Source organism: Leptosomus discolor, chromosome Z (assembly GCF_034619465.1).
Source record: "Leptosomus discolor isolate bLepDis1 chromosome Z, bLepDis1.hap2, whole genome shotgun sequence".
NCBI classification, from domain to species: Eukaryota; Metazoa; Chordata; class Aves; order Leptosomiformes; family Leptosomidae; genus Leptosomus; species Leptosomus discolor.
The window spans coordinates 30,768,751-30,787,914 of record NC_141419.1 but is presented as its reverse complement, the minus strand read 5'-3'; the positions used below and the strand labels follow the sequence as shown (position 1 = coordinate 30,787,914).

Here is a 19,164-nt window from a genome sequence, read left to right as displayed (position 1 = left end):
CCTGAAGATGGTAATAGAATATTTTTTTTTCCTTTTGGCACATTTTACACTGTAACCCAGGACAGCCCGGTTGCAGCAATACCCATAGGCAGCGCTGGCACCAGCGAGGGGCAGCAGCTCCTCATCCTCAGCTCTCCCCAACCTGCCGCAGGATGCAAGCATGGACACGGGGACAGAGCGGCACTGCTGCGCTCCTTCAGATGGCGTCACCCACGTGATGCCCTATCACGATCAGTTCTGCCTGGGCTGCATCCTGCGCTGGAACTGACCAGAGCAGAGTGCCCCACTCTGAGGAAGACTGGTAGAGACTGTCAGGTTTTCTGTGCAGAGAGAAAACGAGTATTGACAGCATGTCCTCACATTCCCTGAACGGTTGGCAGATGCCAGCAGCAGGGCAGGAAGAGCTCCCAGCTGCCCAGCCCAAAGCAGCCCCCATCGCCCTGTGGCATCCCCTCCATCTTCTCCACAGGAGATACTGTCCCCAGCTGAGCAGGGGGAGGTGGCAGCGAAGGTCCCTCTGCCCAGGGCTGCAGCTGCAGCCCCTCCATCAGGACCATGATCACTCACCCAGGGGGTCCTGGCGCCACCCAAAGAGGAGTGACAAGTAGTAAATTTAGCAGCAGACAGCAGCTGAGTAGTACACAGCAGATCTGCAAGGCTTGAGGAGTCACCCAAAACTACAGACCAAACACCCAGTTCCTGAGGACGTTTCTGCAGTTTCTTCCATCTTGGCCAAAACCAGCCTCTACTCTGTAGAGCACCAGTCACAACAGGGGCAGAAAGTGGTGGCATCGCCATGCAGAGGCACAAATCACCCTGTTACCAGCCTGCAGGCATCACTGTCTCCATACTCTTAATTCCTCCCCAAGACACCTCCAGCTGATGGTGAGTGCCTTTGCCAAACCATCGCTGCCCAAATCACTACCGGCTTGGCTTTTGTTTCAGTATGAAGTGTCTCATTCCTCTAAAATGGACCTTTTTGTAAGACTTGTCTTATAAACAGTGTTGATGCTGGGGCAGTGCACTCCAGATAGGCACACACTAACATTTCAGAAGATCAGGACAGGACTGACCTGGACAGGCTGGAGAGCTGGGCAGAGAGGAACCTAATGAGGTTCAATAAGGGCAAGTGTAGGGTCCTGCACCTGGGAAGGAATAACCCCACGCACCAGTACAGGCTCCGGCTGGAGGTCGACCTGCTGGAGAGCAGCTCTGCAGAGAAGGACCTGGGAGTTCTGGTGCACAGCAAGTTGGCCATGAGCCAGTCATGTGCCCTTATGGTCAAGAAGGCCAATAGTATCCCGGGCTGCATTAAGAAGAGTGTGGCCAGGACATCAAGGGAGGTTCTCCTCCCCCTCTGCCCTGCCCTGGTGAGGCCAGATCTGGTGTACTGTGTGGAGTTCTGGGCTTCCCAGTTCAAGAGACAGGGAACTACTGGAAACAGTCCAGTGGAGGGCTATGAGGAAGATTAGGGGGTTGAAGCATCTCTCTTATGAGGAAAGGCTGAGGGACCTGGGGCTCTTTAGCCTGGAGAAGAGAAGACTGAGAGGTGACCTTATCAACGCTTATAAATATCTAAAGGGTGGGAAGGGGCCAGGCTCTTTTCAGTGGTGCCCAGTGCCAGGACAAGGGGCAACAGGCACAAACTGGAGCACAGGAAGTTCCACCTTAACATGAGTAAAAACTTTGAAGGTAACAGAGCACTGGAACAGGCTGCCCAGAGAGGTTGTGGAGTCTCCTTCTCTGGAGATATTCAAAACCCACCCGAATGCATTCCTGTGTGACCTGCTCTAGGTGAACCTGCTTTAGGAGGAGGGTTGAACTAGGTGATCTCCAGAGGTCCCTTCCAACCCCAACCATCCTGCGATTCTGTGATCAGAAGCTCAAGAAATGGCTTCTACATGCCCGTGCCTTTCTCTTGGTTGTGCAGCAGAGGGAAGCACGAGGCCTGTGGTGCAACGAACATGCCTTTCCCCCATCCTTGAGAAACCAATGCAGAAACAGAAAAGAGATCACTTTTTAAGGACAGAGCATTCTTCCACCGAACCATATAGAGCCAACAAAATTAGTGGAAAATCAAGTATGTGAGGCAGGAAATATGTGTCATAAATTTATGGCAAATTTGAATAGCTGGCAGTTAGTACTGGTGTTGGGTTTTGCTGGGAGGGGGGGGGGGGGGTGTGTGGCGGTGGTTTGTCCCTGTAATGCTGTGTCTTAGACAATAGCTTAATTGCATGTAGCATGACTGATCTGATGCTGAGAAACAATACCGGGCAGAGGAGTTTTGGTCTGCAATAACTTCTTCTTTACTGCAATGCTGTTAGGATTTCCCCACGTCTCACTGCTGAGGAAACTAGCTGTCATCTGTGCAAAGCCACTGAACACAGTCTTTTATACGTGGGAACCTTGTCAGTAAACTCAGCTATCGACAGATATCGATGACATAAGAGGAGTAATGTTGGGCAGTTTTCCATTCCTCATATTGGAAGAAAATGTTGTGCTTGGAGTATTGGCAAAGTGCAAAATTGATAGAAAAGTTCAGGAAAACAATTTTTTGTATCAAAATGGAAGCTCCATCTTGTTAGTGTGACATATTTGTTATGACATCAGTTTAGACATGTACAGTGAGGTAAGGCAAGGCTTCTTTCAAATGACTAGGTTGAAACTAGTAAGACCAGTCAGGAGAAAGAGAATGAACATGATGGAAGGAGAACAAAAATGAGCCGGCAGTGTGCCCAGGTGGCTAAGAAGGCCAAGAGCACCCTGGCCTGTATCAGAAAGAGGGTGGCCAGCAGCAGTAGGGAAGTGATTGTGCCTCTGGACTTAGCGCTGGTGAGGCCACACCCCGAATCCTGTGTGCAGTTTTGGGCCCCTCACTGCAAGAAGGACGTTGAGGGGCTGGAGCGTGTCCAGAGAAGGGCAACGAAGCTGGTGAAGGGCCTGGAGAACAGGTCTTATGAGGAGAGGCTGAGGGAACCGGGGTTGTTTAGCCTGGAGAAGAGGAGGCTGAGGGGAGACCTTATCGCTCTCTCCACTCCTGAAAGGAGGCTGTAGTGAGGTGGGAGCCGTCTTTTCTCCCAAGTAACAAGTGATAGGACAGGAGGAAATGGCCTCAAGTTGTGCCAGGGGAAGTTTAGGTTGGACACCCGGAAAAATTCCTTCCCCGAAAGGGTTGTCAAGCATTGGGACAGGCTGCACAGGGAAGTGGGGGAGTCACCATCCCTGGAAGTCTCTAAAAGACATGCAGGTGTGTCACTCGGGGACAGGGTGTGGCGGTGGACTCGACAGCCTTAGGTCAACGGTTGGCCTGGGCGCCTTTAAAGGTCTTGTCCACCTGAATGATGGTGTTCTGAGCGCTGTGCGAGCACCGGGCCCTGCGCCTCAGCCCGCGAGCGCCATCTTGTGGGCAGCCGGCCGTTAGCCGCCAGGAGCTGTTCCCGCTTCGCTTCACCGCGAGAGGTGTCCGGCGCGCCGGAGCCAATCAGGACGGCCGACGCGAGCTGCACGCGTGCCCCGCACCGGTCGGAGCAGCGGGCGGTTGCGGGGCCCCTCAGATCGATCGGGCCCGTCAGGCCCCTCAGGCCCCGCAAAGCACTCAGATCCGTCAGGCCCCGTCAGTACTTCTTCAGGGCAGTGGTAGGGAGACTTGTCGCTGCCAGCAGGAACAGAAAAGATCCAGCACCAAGACCTTTCTAGGACTCGCCAGCCTGAGGGCAGCGCAGGGAGACTGGGCAGTCACACCAAGTGGCCACGATGCAGGCTTTCTGATTCATTAGACTGCTTGCCTGCCAGATGTTTTGTGGGCCAGGCAGTAATTCACCGACTTTGTTACTGCCCGCAGCTCTGAGTTGGACTGAGGCTACCAAAACTGTGTTAACTGCGTGGGTTTGACAAGGGGTGGAAGAAAAGAGTAAAGCCAGTCAGAGGCGGCAATAAAGTTGTAGTACTTTCGCCCTTCTCTAATGCCTCGGCGATCAAGCAAACGTTGTTTCCTAAGACAATAGCTTGTTTCAGAGAAGTAGAGTCAAAAATGAAATTTGCTCTGGGGATGTGCTGCTAATGATGAGGTTAGCTGCCAGTCAAGGCTCGGCTTTTCCAGCAAAGGCCTCTAGTAAGAGGAGGTATGAAGAGGTGCGGAGAATTTCTCCAGTAGAATCAGGGGAAGAAACTGTTGCAGGCATTTGTTTCAAATACAGCCTTTTCAGAAACCAAGGGGTTGCCAGGTGCCCAGAACTCTTAAGAAGCCCTCCACCTTACCTAGGTATATTTTGGTGAAATCAGAGTAAGGAGTTATGCAAATGTAGTGTCAGTTGGCGCTGAGAATGGGCATCCAGTTTATAAGCACAGAACTGCTTTGAGCATTGCTAGGCAGGATTTGGATTTTGTGGAAGGAATATCAACGTGGAAGCTGGACAAAATAAACCAACGGGCCCAAAACCAGCAATGCACTTAAACCGGTACATCACCTGAAGTGAAATGGGAGTAGCTGCAATACCTAAACCCGTCCTTCAAGATAATCCATCTCTACCTGGCAATGTGGTACGGCCTCTGGGTCCCAATTAAAGTGAAAACCATGCAGGTGGCTAGCGCTTTCACGCTTTCTTTCGTCTGTCACCTCAGCCCTGACCCGGTCTAGTTCTAAAGCAGATTATAAAGCAGGGATGACTGAGTCCTGGTTCATCATATTCTTTTGAACTTCTTCATAGGTCTCCTCAGTAGCAGGTGAAAAAAGATGACTTGGCTTGCTCTTTAAAGTGCATTTTAACTCCTAAAACTGCAAAGCCACAAACTCAGTTTTCCATTGCTCTTGCATGTCTCTCATTTTGCCTCTCGCAAAGGCAGTCACAAAGAATCTGCAGCTGGCACTTTGCTGCCGAATCCGTGAGCGATGCGTGAGCAAGGCCAGGATCCGGCTCACGTTGCTGTCGGTGCGCTGGCGCTGCGGAGTCGCTTGTGATTTATTTCACTCAGCAAAGACGGCACATACGAACCTGCACGAGCACAGGAATGGATGGCTTGAATCAAAGCGGGGAGCAGCGTGGTCACTCTGGCTGGGCACAGGCACCAGCAGCCTTTATTTGGCGGGTTCCCGTCTGCAGAGGCACTCCTCGGCCCTGCCACCCGCTGCTGACGGCTCTCCCGTTGAGAAGGGCGTCTGCTGTGATGCCTAAGGCCCCTGCCGCTGGGCTCTCCGGGGCTGCTTGCAGCTTCCTCGTGCGGCTGGCGGTCGCTGGGCCTTCCCAGGGCGCTCCAACAGCCTCTTCTCCCCCTTGCTAAAGGACACAGAAGAAAGGGCCTCAGCTCCGTGGCCAAGGAGAAGGGCCCACGGCACCCCAAAGCCTGGCTCGGGCCAGTACTTCTCGCAGGTGCTGCTGAGCCCAGGCCGCTGCTCTGGGCCGTGTCTCGTGGGCCGTTGCGCCCCAGCCTGTCTGCAGTGAAGAGTGCAGATCAGCCGGGCGTGAAGCCGGGCCGGGCTGAGCCTCCGACACATCAGGCATCAGAGCTGAGGGCCAGGCACCCGGGAGTCACGGCGTGGGGAGGGCAAGCACCGCCTGCCTGCTTTGGGAAGGCAGAACCCAGCCGGCTGAGCCAGCCTTCCGTCTTCAGCCCAGACACCTCCAGTGGTGGGAGCCGCCCAAGGCTTTGCCCGGCCTCTGCAGGAGCCAGCACACACTTACACTTCCAGTGCGGTCCCCAGGTGGTGCAGCTCTGCCCGCCCCTCTGTGTCTCTCTGCCTTGCAGTGCTTTGGCATGTCTCCTTCTCCTTTAGCCTCTCCCTCAGCTGCTCGGCATAGGCCTTTCTCAGGAGGTGGGGAGGGCGATCGGGGTCCTCAAACAGGTAGCGGCAACGGCTCTGCAAAGGCAGAAGAGCCTCTCCTAAAGCAGTGCCACCAGTGGCTGGGGCTGCTCGCAAGGCTTCAGCCGAGGCGAGCGGCTTGCGCAGGCTTGGCTTAGTCTTCAAGGTAGCGGTGCTGACCCCCCCAGAGAGAGGTCTGGGCACGAAACTGACCGCTCATGCCACCGCCAACTGCACGCTTTGGCCTGGGGCCCTAGGAACAGCTCCTCCTGCAGGGCAATGTGCAGGGCAGCAGGCAGACGGAAGACCCCTGCCTGGCCAGTTGGCCACAGCGCTGCCGGGAGACCTTCCCTGCAGCCCTCCCAGGGGATGGGGAAGGGGAAACACCCTTTTCCAGGGGGCTGTGAAGTGCATGCTGTACCTGGCCTAGCTCCACCTTCTGCCCAGTTCTGCTGGCATGGTACTGGCGCCACACTTCTGCTTCCACCTCTTGGCGCTTGAATGCCATGTGCAGCCGGAGCTGGTTTTCTTCCCTCTCAGTGTGGAGGGAGCTCGTTCTCTGGAGGCCACACACACACCACACGCAGCGTTAGTCTCCTTGGGCTTGGGCAGGGCAGGGGTGCTGGGACGATGGGCAGGTCCTGCTGCCCCTTGTGCCCCGGCCCAGAGCCCAAAATGTGACACGGGGCTGGCAGATCCCTAGGGCGTACCGTTCCTGAGGGCTGCGGAACAGACGCAGGGAGCCGCAAGTGCGGCCGAGCTGGAGGTTTGCTGAGCTCTGTCGGCTTCTCCTGGGACTTCTGCTGGATTACTGGCAGGAATCTAAAGAGGCAACACAGGCTGAGCTTGTGGGAGCCCAGTCTGAGCCTGTTGCTCCAGGACGGGCATGCAGCCTTCCCCCCGGCTCCGGCACCACCAGCCGGTTCGGCAGGAGGAGCACATGTCCGGCAGCACAAGGTCTCCGGGGCCTTTCGGCATCAGCACAGAAACCCCGGCCAATGGACACCTCTCGCGCATACTACAACAAGGGCACCGGGTGACCCTGCGCCCCCCCACCACACTGCTCCGCCAGCAGGCTCACCTGGCTCGGCCAGCTTCCTTGGCTTTAGCCCGCTCGCCTTCCTTTGCCAGCTGTCTGAATGCAGAAACCCTCCTCTGAGCCAGGGACACCGGATCCAGCACACTCACTGCAAGCAGGAGACAAGAGGAGGGCACAACAGTGTCTTTGGGAGCCTGTGGGCCAGAGAGGAGCGCCCACAGCCCCCTGCCAGCACTCCTCAGCTGGGACATTACCTCTGCGGGCACCCCTGCCCCCAGGCGCCAACTCTGTCCTGGGCTTCACAGAAATGCCAGGGCCCGATGCTGAGTTGGGGGTCTCAAGTGCAAACCTGGAAACAAGAAGGCACCAGCTAGGCAAAAGGGCACCGCGCTTCCCTGGCAGGTGATGCTCATAAGCTTCTGGCAGGCATCTTTGGGAGCCACTGCCAAGTTCTTGGAGGACACAGCTCCCTGTGGGACCGGAGGGGCCCCACGGCCTCCCTCAGCTTCTGACGGTGCTTGCCTGGCCTTCCTGCCAGAAAGCTGATGACGGCAGCACACGCCCTCCTTGCTGCCCCTGCAAACCCTCCTGCCTCTCTCACTCTCTCAGGGCCCATCAGGAGCAGACTGGCTGCTTCACCTGCACTCTCCAAGCTGGGCAGGAACGAGCAGCGGGCAGACAGGGAAGCTCTCCGGGGAAGGAGATGCACTTGCCTAAGCCCAGCAGGAGAGGGGCCTCGGCAAGAGGGTACCTCCACAGCAGGGGCTGAGCAGCTGCTGCTGCCTCGACCAGCCAGGGGCTGCAGAAGCCACCCTGCTCACCTTGGCAGCATGATGATCCCGTCTTGACTGATCCGGCTAAAATTGTCTTTGCCCGCAAAGGCCACAATACTCATCATCTTGCGGTCCTGCAAGGGGACAGGGACACATCAGCAGATGCCCAGGGCACGTAGAAAGGCAGTAAATCTTGCTGCTCAAAGACGCAAAGGCTGCCTCTCAGAAAGCCGCACGCCGCCTTCTCCCTTGACGTCATTAGCCCCTGCCTCAAAGAGGGTGAGGTGCTACCAAGCCTTGGCCTAGCTCATGGAGCAGGTGTCTAGGCCAGGGGCCGCGGCAGGTGACGACGGCAGGCAAGAGAAAGGGGCTGGGGAGAGCTTTGACAGCATTGCCATGGAGCCAAGAGGAGCAGCCCCGGAGAAATGACAAGCTCACCCCAAGAAGAGCTGCCAGCATGTTCCCTGTCGTATCCAGCTCCAGGAGGCAGTCATCAAAGAAGGTCATGCTGACCACTTTTCTTCGCACAGCAAGGATGCCAATGCCCTTGAAGGAGAATTCCACCTCCTTGTTGTCTCGGAGGGCCCCAGCGAAGAAAAGCAGGGTCTCATGTATGCACTGCTCCACGATTTTTTGTTGGAAGTGGATGTCTGCAGCAATCTCCTCAAAGTCGAGCTGAACAAGTGGTGTCTCATCTAGGAAACAAGCGCAAAGCAACCAAGTCACTGCCACCGCAGTTCAGCCGACTCCCAGACTAGGTGCCGTCAGTGGCCAGCACTCAGGCAACGCTCTGCCAGAGGCCATTTTGGCTTCAGCCGCGTGTCCAGAAAGGACCTGATGGTCAGGAGGAGGCAAAGAGAAGCTTTGCCTCCTGCTGCCAGCAACCAGCTGGAGCATAGGGTGAGCTGGGGAGATGAGGCTGGCTCCCCAGGGAGGGTCAAGGTGCTGGGTGGACGACCATGTGCCCCCGCTCCCCCGCTCATCGCTCTCCAGGTCGCAAGAGCCTTTGCTCGGCCATGTCACAGAGATGTCGGCACCAAGGCAAATGCAAGGGCTGTGCAGGGGATGCACCTGTCGTCTTACCAGGAATTTCGGTCTTGGTACACTTGAGCTTGTAAAAGTCCTTCAGAAACCTGCACGGCTGGAACACGGGTCTCTCAACAGGCAAAACCTGGTCCTCTCCCACCGTGGCGCAGCCTGGCACAAGGGCAAATGTCCCAATTTCGATGTCCACCGCCTGAAAATGCAAGCAGGAGGAGGGAGCGTTGTCAGGGCTGCGCAGAGGCGGGAAGGCTGCCAGATGACTGGCATGGCCCCGGGGATGGCGCTCTGTGACCCGCTCCGGATGCCCCAGGGGGCAGGATGGAGCACGGGCAGGAGGTGAGGCTCACCCTCTTCTGCAAGAGCTGTCTCCAGATGTACAGAGACGTGGTAGCCCAGACTCTGCAGATTTCTGGAAAGCAAAGGAAAGGCATGCCGTGCTCTGAGTTGGCAATGGCCAGCCGCCCGGCACCCCCCTCCCCTCCCCACAGAGGCGACAGTGGAGTGCACTCAAGCGCCCCCTTGCCCTGAGCAAACACTCGCACCGCCGGGGCTGCCCAGCTGCGTCCTGGACCGCCCCCAGCCTCCACAAAGCCCATCCTGTGCCCAGGACAAGCCTGGGAAGGAAAGGCAGGCATCAGGAGTGTTTTGGGGAAGGGGATCCCGCCCTTTGACACGGGCAGCGGTTAAGAGGCCTGGGCTACCAAAGCCGCCCTCGAGCCCCAGGGCACCATCAGGCAGGGCTCTTCTTGCAGCCGCCAGTCCCCTCCAGAAGACCACCACCACAGCCCCAGCCTCAGGTTTTCCACAGCTCGTCTCCACTTCATCTTGGCTCCGACAGAGCTCCTGCAAGGGCCCTCCCTCCAGGGCCTTACCGCTGGTGGTGAGCTCCTTGAGGGTTGGGAGGTCGTTGGGCCCCAGGGGGTTAAAGAGCAGGTACGTCATCCTCTTCCTCTCCCTGCACTGCAGCCGCTGGGAAAGAAGTGCTTGTCCTAAAACCCCTCTGCTCCTCTCCTCCTCCTCCTTGCCACTTCCGCAAGCGTGCCGGCCTCCAGCGCTCTCCCGCGGCCTCCCCTCGCCTCCTGGCAGCAGGGCAGCTCCTGCGGAGCAGAGCGCTGGCGAGAGCAGCCCCCCGGTGTTGCCCGGGCGTTGCCGGGAGTGTGGCCGGGGGCACGGTGGGGAGAGAGAGTTGTTGCTGTGGTGCGGGTGTCCCACTGTGACGTCACAGGCCACCTCGCGGCCCCACCCACCTTTGTCCCCAGGGGGGAAGAAAGTAATTAGGGCTGTTTAGTTTGGTGGGAGGCTGGAGAAAGTGAAGTGCAAGGAAATGTCCTCACATAGATGTTGAAGGGAAGACACGGCCAAGACTTGGTGACTGGTATGAAACACTGGAAGTTGAAAGTGGTGCTGCGCTAGCCCCAGACGTGTGTGCGGAGGTGTGAGCGCCACGGGGGTGGACAGCCCGTTGTGACATCACACATCACAGGCAGTCACAAAGAATCTGCAATTGGCACTTTGCTGCCGAATCCGTGAGTGACGCGTGAGCAAGGCCAGGATCCGGCTCACGTTGCTGTCGGTGCGCTGGAGCTGCCGAGTCGTTTGTGATTTATTTCACTCAGCAAAGACGGCACATACAAACCTGCACGTGCACAGGAATGGATGGCTTGAATCAAAGCGGGGAGCAGCGTGGTCACTCTGGCTGGGCACAGGCACCAGCAGCCTTTATTTGGCGGGTTCCCGTCTGCAGAGGCACTCCTCGGCCCTGCCACCCGCTGCTGACGGCTCTCCCGTTGAGAAGGGCGTCTGCTGTGATGCCTAAGGCCCCTGCCGCTGGGCTCTCCGGGGCTGCTTGCAGCTTCCTCGTGCGGCTGGCGGTCGCTGGGCCTTCCCAGGGCGCTCCAACAGCCTCATCTTCTCCCCCTTGCTAAAGGACACAGAAGAAAGGGCCTCAGCTCCGTGGCCAAGGAGAAGGGCCCACGGCACCCCAAAGCCTGGCTCGGGCCAGTACTTCTCGCAGGTGCTGCTGAGCCCAGGCCGCTGCTCTGGGCCGTGTCTCGTGGGCCGTTGCGCCCCAGCCTGTCTGCAGTGAAGAGTGCAGATCAGCCGGGCGTGAAGCCGGGCCGGGCTGAGCCTCCGACACATCAGGCATCAGAGCTGAGGGCCAGGCACCCGGGAGTCACGGCGTGGGGAGGGCAAGCACCGCCTGCCTGCTTTGGGAAGGCAGAACCCAGCCGGCTGAGCCAGCCTTCCGTCTTCAGCCCAGACACCTCCAGTGATGGGAGCCGCCCAAGGCTTTGCCCGGCCTCTGCAGGAGCCAGCACACACTTACACTTCCAGTGCGGTCTCCAGGTGGTGCAGCTCTGCCCGCCCCTCTGTGTCTCTCTGCCTTGCAGTGCTTTGGCATGTCTCCTTCTCCTTTAGCCTCTCCCTCAGCTGCTCGGCATAGGCCTTTCTCAGGAGGTGGGGAGGGCGATCGGGGTCCTCAAACAGGTAGCGGCAACGGCTCTGCAAAGGCAGGAGAGCCTCTCCTAAAGCAGTGCCACCAGTGGCTGGGGCTGCTCGCAAGGCTTCAGCCGAGGCGAGAGGCTTGCGCAGGCTTGGCTTAGTCTTCAAGGCAGCGGTGCTGACCCCCCCAGAGAGAGGTCTGGGCACGAAACTGACCGCTCATGCCACCGCCAACTGCACGCTTTGGCCTGGGGCCCTAGGAACAGCTCCTCCTGCAGGGCAATGTGCAGGGCAGCAGGCAGACGGAAGACCCCTGCCTGGCCAGTTGGCCACAGCGCTGCCGGGAGACCTTCCCTGCAGCCCTCCCAGGGGATGGGGAAGGAGAAACACCCTTTTTCCAGGGGTCTGTGAAGTGCATGCTGTACCTGGCCTAGCTCCACCTTCTGCCCAGTTCTGCTGGCCTGGTACTGGCGCCACACTTCTGCTTCCACCTCTTGGCGCTTGAATGCCATGTGCAGCCGGAGCTGGTTTTCTTCCCTCTCAGTGTGGAGGGAGCTCGTTCTCTGGAGGCCACACACACACCACACGCAGCGTTAGTCTCCTTGGGCTTGGGCAGGGCAGGGGGGCTGGGACGATGGGCAGGTCCTGCTGCCCCTTGTGCCCCGGCCCAGAGCCCAAAATGTGACACGGGGCTGGCAAATCCCTAGGGCGTACCGTTCCTGAGGGCTGCGGAACACTCGCAGGGAGCCGCAAGTGCGGCCGAGCTGGAGGTTTGCTGAGCTCTGTCGGCTTCTCCTGGGACTTCTGCTGGATTACTGGCTTCTTCTTTAAAATGACTAGGTTGAAACTAGTAAGACCAGTCAGGAGAAAGAGAATGAACATGATGGAAGGAGAACAAAAATGAGCCGGCAGTGTGCCCAAGTGGCTAAGAAGTCCAACAGCACCCTGGCCTGTATCAGAAAGAGGGTGGCCAGCAGCAGTAGGGAAGTGATTGTGCCTCTGGACTTAGCGCTGGTGAGGCCACACCCTGAATCCTGTGTGCAGTTTTGGGCCCCTCACTGCAAGAAGGACGTTGAGGGGCTGGAGCGCGTCCAGAGAAGGGCAACGAAGCTGGTGAGGGGCCTGGAGAACAGGTCTTATGAGGAGAGGCTGAGGGAACCGGGGCTGTTTAGCCTGGAGAAGAGGAGGCTGAGGGGAGACCTTATCGCTCTCTCCACTCCTGAAAGGAGGCTGTAGTGAGGTGGGAGCCGTCTTTTCTCCCAAGTAACAAGTGATAGGACAAGAGGAAATGGCCTCAAGTTGTGCCAGGGGAAGTTTAGGTTGGACACCCGGAAAAATTCCTTCCCCGAAAGGGTTGTCAAGCATTGGGACAGGCTGCACAGGGAAGTGGGGGAGTCACCATCCCTGGAAGTCTCTAAAAGACATGCAGGTGTGTCACTCGGGGACAGGGTGTGGCGGTGGACTCGGCAGCCTTACGTCAACGGTTGGCCTGGGCGCCTTTAAAGGTCTTGTCCACCTGAATGATGGTGTTCTGAGCGCTGTGCGAGCACCGGGCCCTGCGCCTCAGCCCGCGAGCGCCATCTTGTGGGCAGCCGGCCGTTAGCCGCCAGGAGCTGTTCCCGCTTCGCTTCACCGCGAGAGGTGTCCGGCGCGCCGGAGCCAATCAGGACGGCCGACGCGAACTGCACGCGTGCCCCGCACCGGTCGGAGCAGCGGGCGGTTGCGGGGCCCCTCAGATCGATCGGGCCCGTCAGGCCCCTCAGGCCCCGCAAAGCACTCAGATCCGTCAGGCCCCGTCAGTACTTCTTCAGGGCAGTGGTAGGGAGACTTGTCGCTGCCAGCAGGAACAGAAAAGATCCAGCACCAAGACCTTTCTAGGACTCGCCAGCCTGAGGGCAGCGCAGGGAGACTGGGCAGTCACACCAAGTGGCCACGATGCAGGCTTTCTGATTCATTAGACTGCTTGCCTGCCAGATGTTTTGTGGGCCAGGCAGTAATTCACCGACTTTGTTACTGCCCGCAGCTCTGAGTTGGACTGAGGCTACCAAAACTGTGTTAACTGCGTGGGTTTGACAAGGGGTGGAAGAAAAGAGTAAAGCCAGTCAGAGGCGGCAATAAAGTTGTAGTACTTTCGCCCTTCTCTAATGCCTCGGCGATCAAGCAAACGTTGTTTCCTAAGACAATAGCTTGTTTCAGAGAAGTAGAGTCAAAAACGAAATTTGCTCTGGGGATGTGCTGCTAATGATGAGGTTAGCTGCCAGTCAAGGCTCGGCTTTTCCAGCAAAGGCCTCTAGTAAGAGGAGGTATGAAGAGGTGCGGAGAATTTCTCCAGTAGAATCAGGGGAAGAAACTGTTGCAGGCATTTGTTTCAAATACAGCCTTTTCAGAAACCAAGGGGTTGCCAGGTGCCCAGAACTCTTAAGAAGCCCTCCACCTTACCTAGGTATATTTTGGTGAAATCAGAGTAAGGAGTTATGCAAATGTAGTGTCAGTTGGCGCTGAGAATGGGCATCCAGTTTATAAGCACAGAACTGCTTTGAGCATTGCTAGGCAGGATTTGGATTTTGTGGAAGGAATATCAACGTGGAAGCTGGACAAAATAAACCAACGGGCCCAAAACCAGCAATGCACTTAAACCGGTACATCACCTGAAGTGAAATGGGAGTAGCTGCAATACCTAAACCCGTCCTTCAAGATAATCCATCTCTACCTGGCAATGTGGTACGGCCTCTGGGTCCCAATTAAAGTGAAAACCATGCAGGTGGCTAGCGCTTTCACGCTTTCTTTCGTCTGTCACCTCAGCCCTGACCCGGTCTAGTTCTAAAGCAGATTATAAAGCAGGGATGACTGAGTCCTCGTTCATCATATTCTTTTCAACTTCTACATAGGTCTCCTCAGTAGCAGGTGAAAAAAGATGACTTGGCTTGCTCTTTAAAGTGCATTTTAACTCCTAAAACTGCAAAGCCACAAACTCAGTTTTCCATTGCTCTTGCATGTCTCTCATTTTGCCTCTCGCAAAGGCAGTCACAAAGAATCTGCAGCTGGCACTTTGCTGCCGAATCCGTGAGCGATGCGTGAGCAAGGCCAGGATCCGGCTCACGTTGCTGTCGGTGCGCTGGCGCTGCGGAGTCGCTTGTGATTTATTTCACTCAGCAAAGACGGCACATACGAACCTGCACGAGCACAGGAATGGATGGCTTGAATCAAAGCGGGGAGCAGCGTGGTCACTCTGGCTGGGCACAGGCACCAGCAGCCTTTATTTGGCGGGTTCCCGTCTGCAGAGGCACTCCTCGGCCCTGCCACCCGCTGCTGACGGCTCTCCCGTTGAGAAGGGCGTCTGCTGTGATGCCTAAGGCCCCTGCCGCTGGGCTCTCCGGGGCTGCTTGCAGCTTCCTCGTGCGGCTGGCGGTCGCTGGGCCTTCCCAGGGCGCTCCAACAGCCTCATCTTCTCCCCCTTGCTAAAGGACACAGAAGAAAGGGCCTCAGCTCCGTGGCCAAGGAGAAGGGCCCACGGCACCCCAAAGCCTGGCTCGGGCCAGTACTTCTCGCAGGTGCTGCTGAGCCCAGGCCGCTGCTCTGGGCCGTGTCTCGTGGGCCGTTGCACCCCAGCCTGTCTGCAGTGAAGAGTGCAGATCAGCCGGGCGTGAAGCCGGGCCGGGCTGAGCCTCCGACACATCAGGCATCAGAGCTGAGGGCCAGGCACCCGGGAGTCACGGCGTGGGGAGGGCAAGCACCGCCTGCCTGCTTTGGGAAGGCAGAACCCAGCCGGCTGAGCCAGCCTTCCGTCTTCAGCCCAGACACCTCCAGTGATGGGAGCCGCCCAAGGCTTTGCCCGGCCTCTGCAGGAGCCAGCACACACTTACACTTCCAGTGCGGTCTCCAGGTGGTGCAGCTCTGCCCGCCCCTCTGTGTCTCTCTGCCTTGCAGTGCTTTGGCATGTCTCCTTCTCCTTTAGCCTCTCCCTCAGCTGCTCGGCATAGGCCTTTCTCAGGAGGTGGGGAGGGCGATCGGGGTCCTCAAACAGGTAGCGGCAACGGCTCTGCAAAGGCAGAAGAGCCTCTCCTAAAGCAGTGCCACCAGTGGCTGGGGCTGCTCGCAAGGCTTCAGCCGAGGCGAGCGGCTTGCGCAGGCTTGGCTTAGTCTTCAAGGCAGCGGTGCTGACCCCCCCAGAGAGAGGTCTGGGCACGAAACTGACCGCTCATGCCACCGCCAACTGCACGCTTTGGCCTGGGGCCCTAGGAACAGCTCCTCCTGCAGGGCAATGTGCAGGGCAGCAGGCAGACGGAAGACCCCTGCCTGGCCAGTTGGCCACAGCGCTGCCGGGAGACCTTCCCTGCAGCCCTCCCAGGGGATGGGGAAGGGGAAACACCCTTTTCCAGGGGGCTGTGAAGTGCATGCCGTACCTGGCCTAGCTCCACCTTCTGCCCAGTTCTGCTTGCATGGTACTGGCGCCACACTTCTGCTTCCACCTCTTGGCGCTTGAATGCCATGTGCAGCCGGAGCTGGTTTTCTTCCCTCTCAGTGTGGAGGGAGCTCGTTCTCTGGAGGCCACACACACACCACACGCAGCGTTAGTCTCCTTGGGCTTGGGCAGGGCAGGGGGGCTGGGACGATGGGCAGGTCCTGCTGCCCCTTGTGCCCCGGCCCAGAGCCCAAAATGTGACACGGGGCTGGCAGATCCCTAGGGCGTACCGTTCCTGAGGGCTGCGGAACAGACGCAGGGAGCCGCAAGTGCGGCCGAGCTGGAGGTTTGCTGAGCTCTGTCGGCTTCTCCTGGGACTTCTGCTGGATTACTGGCAGGAATCTAAAGAGGCAACACAGGCTGAGCTTGTGGGAGCCCAGTCTGAGCCTGTTGCTCCAGGACGGGCATGCAGCCTTCCCCCCGGCTCCGGCACCACCAGCCGGTTCGGCAGGAGGAGCACATGTCCGGCAGCACAAGGTCTCCGGGGCCTTTCGGCATCAGCACAGACACCCCGGCCAATGGACGCCTCTCGCGCATACTACAACAAGGGCACCGGGTGCCCCTGCGCCCCCCCACCACACTGCTCCGCCAGCAGGCTCACCTGGCTCGGCCAGCTTCCTTGGCTTTAGCCCGCTCGCCTTCCTTTGCCAGCTGTCTGAATGCAGAAACCCTCCTCTGAGCCAGGGACACCGGATCCAGCACACTCACTGCAAGCAGGAGACAAGAGGAGGGCACAACAGTGTCTTTGGGAGCCTGTGGGCCAGAGAGGAGCGCCCACAGCCCCCTGCCAGCACTCCTCAGCTGGGACATTACCTCTGTGGGCACCCCTGCCCCCAGGCGCCAACTCTGTCCTGGGCTTCACAGAAATGCCAGGGCCCGATGCTGAGTTGGGGGTCTCAAGTGCAAACCTGGAAACAAGAAGGCACCAGCTAGGCAAAAGGGCACCGCGCTTCCCTGGCAGGTGATGCTCATAAGCTTCTGGCAGGCATCTTTGGGAGCCACTGCCAAGTTCTTGGAGGACACAGCTCCCTGTGGGACCGGAGGGGCCCCACGGCCTCCCTCAGCTTCTGACGGTGCTTGCCTGGCCTTCCTGCCAGAAAGCTGATGACGGCAGCACACGCCCTCCTTGCTGCCCCTGCAAACCCTCCTGCCTCTCTCACTCTCTCAGGGCCCATCAGGAGCAGACTGGCTGCTTCACCTGCACTCTCCAAGCTGGGCAGGAACGAGCAGCGGGCAGACAGGGAAGCTCTCCGGGGAAGGAGATGCACTTGCCTAAGCCCAGCAGGAGAGGGGCCTCGGCAAGAGGGTACCTCCACAGCAGGGGCTGAGCAGCTGCTGCTGCCTCGACCAGCCAGGGGCTGCAGAAGCCACCCTGCTCACCTTGGCAGCATGATGATCCCGTCTTGACTGATCCGGCTAAAATTGTCTTTGCCCGCAAAGGCCACAATACTCATCATCTTGCGGTCCTGCAAGGGGACAGGGACACATCAGCAGATGCCCAGGGCACGTAGAAAGGCAGTAAATCTTGCTGCTCAAAGACGCAAAGGCTGCCTCTCAGAAAGCCGCACGCCGCCTTCTCCCTTGACGTCATTAGCCCCTGCCTCAAAGAGGGTGAGGTGCTACCAAGCCTTGGCCTAGCTCATGGAGCAGGTGTCTAGGCCAGGGGCCGCGGCAGGTGACGACGGCAGGCAAGAGAAAGGGGCTGGGGAGAGCTTTGACAGCATTGCCATGGAGCCAAGAGGAGCAGCCCCGGAGAAATGACAAGCTCACCCCAAGAAGAGCTGCCAGCATGTTCCCTGTCGTATCCAGCTCCAGGAGGCAGTCATCAAAGAAGGTCATGCTGACCACTTTTCTTCGCACAGCAAGGATGCCAATGCCCTTGAAGGAGAATTCCACCTCCTTGTTGTCTCGGAGGGCCCCAGCGAAGAAAAGCAGGGTCTCATGTATGCACTGCTCCACGATTTTTTGTTGGAAGTGGATGTCTGCAGCAATCTCCTCAAAGTCGAGCTGAACAAGTGGTGTCTCGTCTAGGAAACAAGCGCAAAGCAACCAAGTCACTGCCACCGCAGTTCAGCCGACTCCCAGACTAGGTGCCGTCAGTGGCCAGCACTCAGGCAACGCTCTGCCAGAGGCCATTTTGGCTTCAGCCGCGTGTCCAGAAAGGACCTGATGGTCAGGAGGAGGCAAAGAGAAGCTTTGCCTCCTGCTGCCAGCAACCAGCTGGAGCATAGGGTGAGCTGGGGAGATGAGGCTGGCTCCCCAGGGAGGGTCAAGGTGCTGGGTGGACGACCATGTGCCCCCGCTCCCCCGCTCATCGCTCTCCAGGTCGCAAGAGCCTTTGCTCGGCCATGTCACAGAGATGTCGGCACCAAGGCAAATGCAAGGGCTGTGCAGGGGATGCACCTGTCGTCTTACCAGGAATTTCGGTCTTGGTACACTTGAGCTTGTAAAAGTCCTTCAGAAACCTGCACGGCTGGAACACGGGTCTCTCAACAGGCAAAACCTGGTCCTCTCCCACCGTGGCGCAGGCTGGCACAAGGGCAAATGTCCCAATTTCGATGTCCACCGCCTGAAAATGCAAGCAGGAGGAGGGAGCGTTGTCAGGGCTGCGCAGAGGCGGGAAGGCTGCCAGATGACTGGCATGGCCCCGGGGATGGCGCTCTGTGACCCGCTCCGGATGCCCCAGGAGGCAGGATGGAGCACGGGCAGGAGGTGAGGCTCACCCTCTTCTGCAAGAGCTGTCTCCAGATGTACAGAGACGTGGTAGCCCAGACTCTGCAGATTTCTGGAAAGCAAAGGAAAGGCATGCCGTGCTCTGAGTTGGCAATGGCCAGCCGCCCGGCACCCCCCTCCCCTCCCCACAGAGGCGACAGTGGAGTGCACTCAAGCGCCCCCTTGCCCTGAGCAAACACTCGCACCGCCGGGGCTGCCCAGCTGCGTCCTGGACCGCCCCCAGCCTCCACAAAGCCCATCCTGTGCCCAGGACAAGCCTGGGAAGGAAAGGCAGGCATCAGGAGTGTTTTGGGGAAGGGGATCCCGCCCTTTGACACGGGCAGCGGTTAAGAGGCCTGGGCTACCAAAGCCGCCCTCGAGCCCCAGGGCACCATCAGGCAGGGCTCTTCTTGCAGCCGCCAGTCCCCTCCAGAAGACCACCACCACAGCCCCAGCCTCAGGTTTTCCACAGCTCGTCTCCACTTCATCTTGGCTCCGACAGAGCTCCTGCAAGGGCCCTCCCTCCAGGGCCTTACCGCTGGTGGTGAGCTCCTTGAGGGTTGGGAGGTCGTTGGGCCCCAGGGGGTTAAAGAGCAGGTACGTCATCCTCTTCCTCTCCCTGCACTGCAGCCGCTGGGAAAGAAGTGCTTGTCCTAAAACCCCTCTGCTCCTCTCCTCCTCCTCCTTGCCACTTCCGCAAGCGTGCCGGCCTCCAGCGCTCTCCCGCGGCCTCCCCTCGCCTCCTGGCAGCAGGGCAGCTCCTGCGGAGCAGAGCGCTGGCGAGAGCAGCCCCCCGGTGTTGCCCGGGCGTTGCCGGGAGTGTGGCCGGGGGCACGGTGGGGAGAGAGAGTTGTTGCTGTGGTGCGGGTGTCCCACTGTGACGTCACAGGCCACC

General features: G+C 58.6%; 1 protein-coding gene across 1 annotated transcript; it reads right to left on the bottom strand.

Annotated features, from left to right (window-relative positions):
* Positions 1-10,340: 10,340 nt before the first annotated feature.
* On the bottom strand, positions 10,341-18,875 carry LOC147413265 (uncharacterized). Its single transcript, XM_086480080.1, has 13 exons — positions 18,806-18,875; positions 18,281-18,342; positions 17,973-18,126; positions 17,328-17,584; positions 16,938-17,023; positions 16,371-16,465; positions 16,159-16,264; positions 15,788-15,899; positions 15,499-15,636; positions 14,959-15,134; positions 11,810-11,942; positions 11,521-11,658; positions 10,341-10,574 (listed from the first exon to the last, which is right to left on the bottom strand). Exons 1-13 carry the CDS (start codon positions 18,873-18,875, stop codon positions 10,341-10,343), a joined length of 1,761 nt encoding a protein of 586 aa, XP_086336206.1.
* Positions 18,876-19,164: the final 289 nt, after the last annotated feature.

Bases quoted from the DNA above. Each gene is read 5' to 3' on its own strand.
- LOC147413265 (XM_086480080.1), bottom strand. From the start codon at position 18,875: ATGACGTACCTGCTCTTTAACCCCCTGGGGCCCAACGACCTCCCAACC. The intron at 18,343-18,805 runs GTAAGGCCCTGG...TTTGCTTTCCAG, and splicing joins CAAGGAGCTCACCACCAGCG to AAATCTGCAGAGTCTGGGCT. The intron at 17,585-17,972 runs GTAAGACGACAG...CTTGTTTCCTAG, and splicing joins TACCAAGACCGAAATTCCTG to ACGAGACACCACTTGTTCAG.